This window comes from Elaeis guineensis, chromosome 12, assembly GCF_000442705.2.
Source record: "Elaeis guineensis isolate ETL-2024a chromosome 12, EG11, whole genome shotgun sequence".
In the NCBI taxonomy this organism is placed as follows: domain Eukaryota; kingdom Viridiplantae; phylum Streptophyta; class Magnoliopsida; order Arecales; family Arecaceae; genus Elaeis; species Elaeis guineensis.
Window position 1 is genome coordinate 12045361 of NC_026004.2, and position 7444 is coordinate 12052804.

At 36.4% G+C, this 7444-nt stretch overlaps 1 protein-coding gene across 2 annotated transcripts; it reads right to left on the bottom strand.

The window, feature by feature from the left end:
• Positions 1-365: 365 nt before the first annotated feature.
• On the bottom strand, positions 366-3297 carry LOC105055180 (uncharacterized). 2 transcript variants are annotated; one of them, XM_010936930.4, is made up of 4 exons: positions 2690-3297; positions 2286-2519; positions 1509-1727; positions 366-862 (listed from the first exon to the last, which is right to left on the bottom strand). In XM_010936930.4, exons 1-4 carry the CDS (start codon positions 2870-2872, stop codon positions 671-673), a joined length of 828 nt encoding a protein of 275 aa, XP_010935232.1. In that variant the 5' UTR covers positions 2873-3297; the 3' UTR covers positions 366-670. The 2 variants fall into 2 exon arrangements, with proteins under 2 accessions (XP_010935232.1, XP_010935231.1); XM_010936929.4 differs by having other exon boundaries at positions 366-883; positions 2690-3286.
• Positions 3298-7444: the final 4147 nt, after the last annotated feature.

Consider the following 7444-nt stretch of genomic DNA (forward strand, 5'->3'; position numbering starts at 1 on the left):
ATTAGTCTTTGCTCATAATACAAAGCATGCTTTATCTTGAGTCAAAAAAAAATGTTTTTAACTTTTTGAGACATCAAAATATATTTAAGATCTATATCTATATTTTTTTAATACAAAATATTTTTAAAATAAAAATATATTTATTATAAATTTTAAAGCATATTTGAGCCAGATATATTTGTATTGAATTTTTCCTAAGATGCCAATCTTGAAAAACCATATATTTTAGCAGGAACAAATGCCAGCTGCACCGTGCCAGTCAAAATATAGCCGAACTGTGAAAGTTTTTTGCATTAGCAAACAATATTGAAATTTTAGATTCAGTTTGTTTTCACTTCCTTCAAAACAGTATTTGAATCAAATAGTAGAGTTGAAAGTTTTACATGTATAAAATTAAGCAACCAAATACATTATTGATAAATATATGCACGACTACATGAACACCCACAGCTCTTGACATCCTTAGTCTCTTATTAGCACGAGAGATGACAAAGTAACAACGCACAAAACCAAACCACACTTAAGGCGAGTGAAGACACAAAGCAGCACACGCGCGTAGCTTGTAAAAACAAGCGAAACACCGAAGAAAAAGATTGCCTTCCAAAGTACCCTCCTTGATTTCCTCACACTTTTATTGCTTTTATAATAGCTAGTAGATGTTTCATGCTTCTTACTGCCCTTCGGTCGGCTCACGATGGCCAATTAGCTTTCCCTTGATCTTCTCCAAGATACCCTTCTCTTCTTGGGCGTCCTCCACTTCCATGGGTTTCTCTGGTGCTGTTGATGATGTGTCTTCTCCAGTTCCACCACTGGACTTCTCTTGTGCCTTCTCCTCTAGTTCCTTTTTCTTCTCCTCCTCCACCTTTAATTTAGATTTGTCATCCTTGAAACAAGATTGCAATAAAGAAGATTGATAAAAAGCTTTAGACTTAATGAGTTCAAAGATTTCTGTAGGTGCCTTAATTATGCTGCATGGAAGCACTAATACATCTGCCACAAGAATTTTAGAACAAAGAAGTCACTAGTCTTTCAACCCTCCACTCTTGCATTCCAAAGATGAAATGCGTCCTTGCAGTTTGATAGAATTTTAACAACAAAACAGAACACAAAAATATTTAGCCATATTAATAAGCCTTCATGCTTGAGATACTAAATTTGATGAAGTAGGTAATAAGGTATAGACTGAAACAAATTCTTAAGTTTCCTTCTGATTTCAAAATGAAAACTCTATAGGTTCGAATTCTTCATAACTATGTTTACAGCCCAGTGTTATAATTGGAAGAATGTTTGATGTTCTAATGTTCGAAGGTGTTTCTACAAATGTTTGTCATGGATAATTCTTCATCCTCTCTATGAAATGACTGTTGTGTATTTTTTGTCTATGTAAATTATGTCAGTGGAGATAAGCAAAGACTATAGTTTGTCATCAGAAAAGGGAGGTGGCAAGGTAACTTTATGATAAATAATTCAAGATTGTGAGCATTTCTGCATCATAGATAAATATTTACCTGGCCAGATTTAGAGTCATCTCCAGAGTCAGCATCAGAATTAGAGTCATCACTGGACTCGGAGCCCGAGTCCGAGTCCTTACTCTTACATTCCAGCTTGTCAAGAGCTTTCTCAGGAACCTCCACTTCTTCCTTGCTTTTCTTACTAAACTTCTCTTTATTCTTCCCCATTAGCCCCTTCTTTTCCTTCCCATCCACGTTCACTGCTTTACTGCTTGACTGTGTTCAAGAAAACGACATCGAGCAGTTCATGATAATTTCGAGTTGGGCATAAGAACTTAAGGACTCAAACAAAAGACTAGATCACCATTCTTTCTATTGTTTATTTGTTGTAAAGTGATAATTCTAACCCTATCTCCTTAATCTTCCATGTTATTAGAAGCTTGCATGGTAGATATGATGGCTACCTCTCCCTCGTCAAATTCTTATCCAACCCAAACATATTTCAAGGTTAAGTGACCCATTGACCGACCTACTGTATGTTTTTTTTTTCCTTTTCTGAAGATAAAAAACAAAACAAATAGAAAGTGTTATAGTAAAGTTAACAAGTAGGTTCATGAACATGATTCCTTACCTCTCTGAATATAGGACTAGGAAAAAAAAAAAAAGATAGATAGATACATGGCTACTTACCTATTTCAAGCCTATTAGTATAAAATCAATAATTTAGACATATTTGATCAAGTGTTGCATCATCAAGAGAGAAGGAAAAAATAAAAACAATCTATACTAAGACTTAAAAAGTTTACTTCCTCGTTATCATCGAGTAATTCTTACTTTGTTGGAATCAGAACCAGAGTTAGAAGCAGAGTTTGAGGCTGAGTCATCATCAGAGCTTTTAGAGTCGGACTTAGAGCTTTTGGAGTCGGACTTAGAGCTTTTGGAGTCGGAGCTAGAGCTATCACACTCGAGTTTGTTTTCTCTCTTTTTTCCCCTTAACTTTTTCTTAGCCTTCTCCTTCACCACCTTCTTTTTCTTCTCTTCCACATTGGAGCTGTCATCGCCACTTGCCTGCATCCAAGCAGTGACCAATTCAGAATAGCTTCAACCGTGATAGGATACAGTGAGATAACATATCCCAACTATATTTACCAAAGAAGTAAAGGAGTAAGATATTCCAACCATATACCTACGAAGAATAAAGGAATAAGATGTGTATGCGGATGATCAGTGCATCTTACCGAGTCCTTTTCAGAGCCAGAGCCAGAGTCGGAATTAGAGCTGTCACAATTGAGCTTTTCTGGAGCACCATCCTTCTTGTCCTGAGCTTGTTCAGCTGGAGCCTCCTGCATGTTGTCCTCCGGTGCACCGTCAACCGGCTCGGCCGGGAAGCTGCCTGTGGTGATGGACATCTGTTCCGCCATGGAAGGTTTGCAAATCACTAGAATTAAGGTGATGATGATATGAATAGCTCTTTAGAACTTTGGATATTGTGTGGATTTCAAAGCAATGTCCATGTCTATTTATAGGCTAGATTGGAGCTCAAAGGTGAACAAACATCATTTGAAGACACGTTAGTTATAAGTACGGATAAAAATGAGTTCAAGGACATAAACTAATAATAGAGACACTAAATGCATCAAACAATGAAGCAAAAGATGGATAGTTTGGAACTTTGATAACCAGCCAAAGAGGAATTGTGTGATAAGATCAATCTATTGGCATTGGATACTAGAGCTCTGATGGCTGGATTCCGGAGTCTGCGTCATCGAGTTGGCTCGGTATCCTTGCCTTACGAGGCAAGGTTAGGACAAACTCCACCCATGCATGAGGAGAGAGGAATCCAACACTCTCGGAGATCAACACCCTTGAAGTGTAAGACTCATGAATCATGACCCATCTTTATGGACGAGCATGTATGTTAGATTCGTGCTGGGCCTACCAGGATAGCATAGTTATGAAGCATCTCTTGGACATGATAAGGATATTACCACCATGGTTCCAAGTAGATAAGGACAACGTCTCCGAAATGTTGAGCTTTCAATACATGCAGAATAATTTTCAAAGTGGGACAAAAATATTTCAATAATTGAATCTAGTCTATCCTAATGTACCACTCGATCTGCCCTTAAGTAGCTAGCTTTAGATACCTAACAAATGAGTATGACTGACTCATGATGCCAAAAATAATGAAATCGGCAGCAAGTATGCAACCTGTACAATTAGTTGTCCTCAGCATATCTTTTAAAGCAAATAATGAAATATATATACGCATCAAAAGGATGGGCTTCTTTCCTTGTGATGCAGGCTTGTGAGGTGCGCTATGCAGCCAAAACTTTCTTTCTATGAGGCTGCACGTTGACACAGTTGATGTTTGGCTTTTGAATTCCTTAGTGAACAACCTTGATCACATCAAATGCAAGCACGATTCTAAAAGTTTGATGTCATGGTCAGCTCTAGAAAGGAAATATATTTTCTACTGTGTACTTGTCCTAAATCATGTAGTTTAGCCTCCAACTCCATTTGCTGTAATAGGGCTGGAAGTAGATCGAGATTGAGTTGGACCGAGTTCTGACCAAATAAAAACCTGATCTATGTCAGTATTTGATCCAAATATTGACCTATATCAAGTCACATTGGAAGCTTATTTTTATCGATGTGGTAGATCTTTTTGATTGAATCAAATTAACAGCAAGTAATGATAAACCGTAAGAAACATGAATGTAAATTGGGCTGCTTTGACTCTACCATAAATATGTCATATAAAATTTTCTCAAAAAAAATATATCATGTAAGAAAGTATCAATATCATATAATGGCATTAAAACATTATCAAAAATTTTTATTCAACATAAGAAGGATTTCTGCGTGTATGTGTGAGTGTGATATCTGGGAATGAAGTCCAGCCAAAATTATACGAAGACCATACTCAAATCCAGGCCATTCATATTGACACCCACTGACTTTACTAAAATAGCTGGCGCCCTAATAATGTCAATAAACAGTTAGCAACATGTAATTAATTATCACTCAACAATGAAGATAGATGAATATTAATTTCATAAATTTATAACTTAAAGCCTGGGGCAAAGAACATATTTCATTTGTTTAAGGTAAGTTTAGGTCAAGATTGAGTATCAATTACTAAATCCAATCCACATTCCAATAATATGAGGATTTCTGATCCAACCCTAACCTATTTTACTTTCTTCAAACCGCTCGAACCCCAGTCGATCTCATTTCGAATTGTGTCAAAGTTTTGATCCTAATGGCCGCCGGGATCTTCACTTATGAAAAATGAGCCATGAATCCCTTGATGATCACTGAGTCAAGGACCTTGACTAACTTTCCATGCCATTCAACTCCTTCCCCTGACGGAGTCTTGACTACTTATTTAGTTAGAATGTCCTTGCTCAACATGGTGCATCTTTGTTAGTTGGAAACTCCAAACTCAAGATGACTAATGTAACATTAAGATGATGATAGCATCAGAATTAAATTGATGCCATGCCATGTCATGAAGATAGCCTTTTGATGAAGACTTCGCATATTTAGACAAGGGGGTTGATAAGACTTGGCTCAGCCATAGACTAGGCTTCGGCTCTGCACAACAGAGTAGAGTCCATGGGCTTCATTTGGGCTGAAAGTTCTCATCCATCAAACAATTGTGCGAAGTATGGAAATGAGGATTTTGGTATAAAGTATTAAATATTGATTGAATATTTTTTGACTTATATAATTCGTAAGAGCTTATGTATAGAGATTTCCTTTGTTCAATTAACGTCATCTCGTCATGCTATCAACATTAAGATCCCCTCGAATAATATGGGCTGGGCTCTGTAAAAGTAATCAGGTCCAGATGTGAACAAAGCTACGTGGCAGCTATGACATAATGCCGGGCCCATGACTAATATTGAGATTTAGCTGGATGTGTCCTAATCACGGGCAGGCACCTCCTCTCTCTGTGCGTATGTGACGGTGTTTGTGTGCGTTCCCCTTCCCCCTCTTTTTTTCTTTCTTTTTTAATTCCTTTCTTCCTCTCTCTCTCTCTCTCTCTTGCAAGAGTGTTTTTGGTGTAGGGGGCTGAAGTTGAATGAACAAAAATCTTTTCTAAATATGTTTATGTGAGAATAATCATAAATAAGAAAATTTATCCTTTGATCCCTCGGTACATCCATTTTCAGACACTTCTTTTATTTTCAAAAGTTTTGATTGGATCACTGACTTTCATATCGTAGCAATGTGATCCTTCTATCTATCTTCTCAACGACATCATTAATAAGCAGCCATAAAAGTAACAAAAATACCCACCAAGTTAGGGCCATACTTAGCAACTGCCTCTTCACATTTTTTATTCGATCCTTCTCTTCCACTTCATCATTGTCTCCTCTCTCTCTCTCTCACCCTCCCCTGCAAGCAATTTTTAGGAAAGACCCCAAGCTCTTTGCAATTCTCCAATGGCGACCATGGGCCATGTCCTTTTGTCTTAGATAATATAGCTAAGGTGGTGAAGGCCCTGGTGGTGGCGAGAAGATGGTGAGGAGGAGAATAAGATAATGATGAGGTAGAGGCTCACAAGCAATGCATACATCTAAAAAACAAAGATATTTCAGTCTTAATAAGAGCTTTAAGTTATCATGTGATAATCACGTAATGTAATAACCCCCTGATTAATAAAATAAAGACGGATGGAAGGATCACATTGCAATGAAATATAGCATTTGTGTTTTAATTAAAAGTTTTTAAAATGGAGGTGGCATGTCTGAAATACGGGCAAAGTCGAGGGGTCAAAAGTACTGTTTCCTCAATAAATAATAGTTATCTACAAACAACATAATAATTGTTATAACAATTGCTATTAGTTACCATAATTTGAAAACCACATATCATAATTATATAACCAAAAAAGTCTAATATAGCAAAAGGAGGAAGAAAAAAGAAATTTTGAAATACCACAATTCTTTTCTTAGAAAAGTGAAATACCATAATTCTTAAGTCCTCGAAACTTTAATATCTCTGGGGATTCTCTTTCTCCTTCTGTTCATATTTGACTAAATAGAAACTCTGCAACATCTTATTCTTCATCTCATGCATCATCTGTGTCAAGATGCCGTCATAAGATATGTCCATCATGATAAAAGAAAAAGAAAAAAAAAAAAAAAAGAGAGAGAAGAGAGATATGCCATGATGAACAAAGAACCAAGTCTATGACTCTATCTGCTTGATTTCGTATGAAAGAAGGTCTCATCCTCTGGTTCGATCATTGACTTTGAGACACTTCAGTGCACAACCTCGAAACTGCCCAAAAATGACTTCGTTGGCGAAAATAGAAGCAAAGATGGGACCATGAGGCAATCTTCCGCAGATTCCGGTTGAACGATGTACCCGGAGTTTAGACTTCTGACCACGGCCTTCCTAAAAAGCTATAACTGTTGTTGCGTTCCTCGGCGTCAACGCCTTTTAGCTCCTTCGCGACGGAATGAAAATAGCCACAAAAATCAAAAGATAAGATAGGCGAGGGAATGAATCAGGGCATATTTAGCCGGAGGAAATTGGATTCTAAAATAAAAATAAAAATAAATAATTTTTAATTATTTGATTGAAAAACTTTTATTATTATATTCAAAAATAAGGATATTTCAATCTTTTAAAACTCAATTTAAATTTTATTTTAATTTTAAATCTGCTCATGAACTAAATATATCGAAAGATACGATCATTTCAATATCCATTTCGATCTATTTCAAATTTAATTCCAATTCCGAATCCAGCGCCCTGGTCCATCCTTCAATATTGAGTAGGTTTTATATATGAGAAGACATGGGCTTAAAGTTTGAGATCATATGAACAGTCATTACAACGTTTGGATATGTAGTTATTAGTTAGAAGTTTATTTGTCATTCTCCATATATTTTTTTGGCATTTTTTATGAAATTACTGATGGAATCCTCTGATAGAGCCATATTGTTGACTACCCTTGGTATTTTTTAAGCATC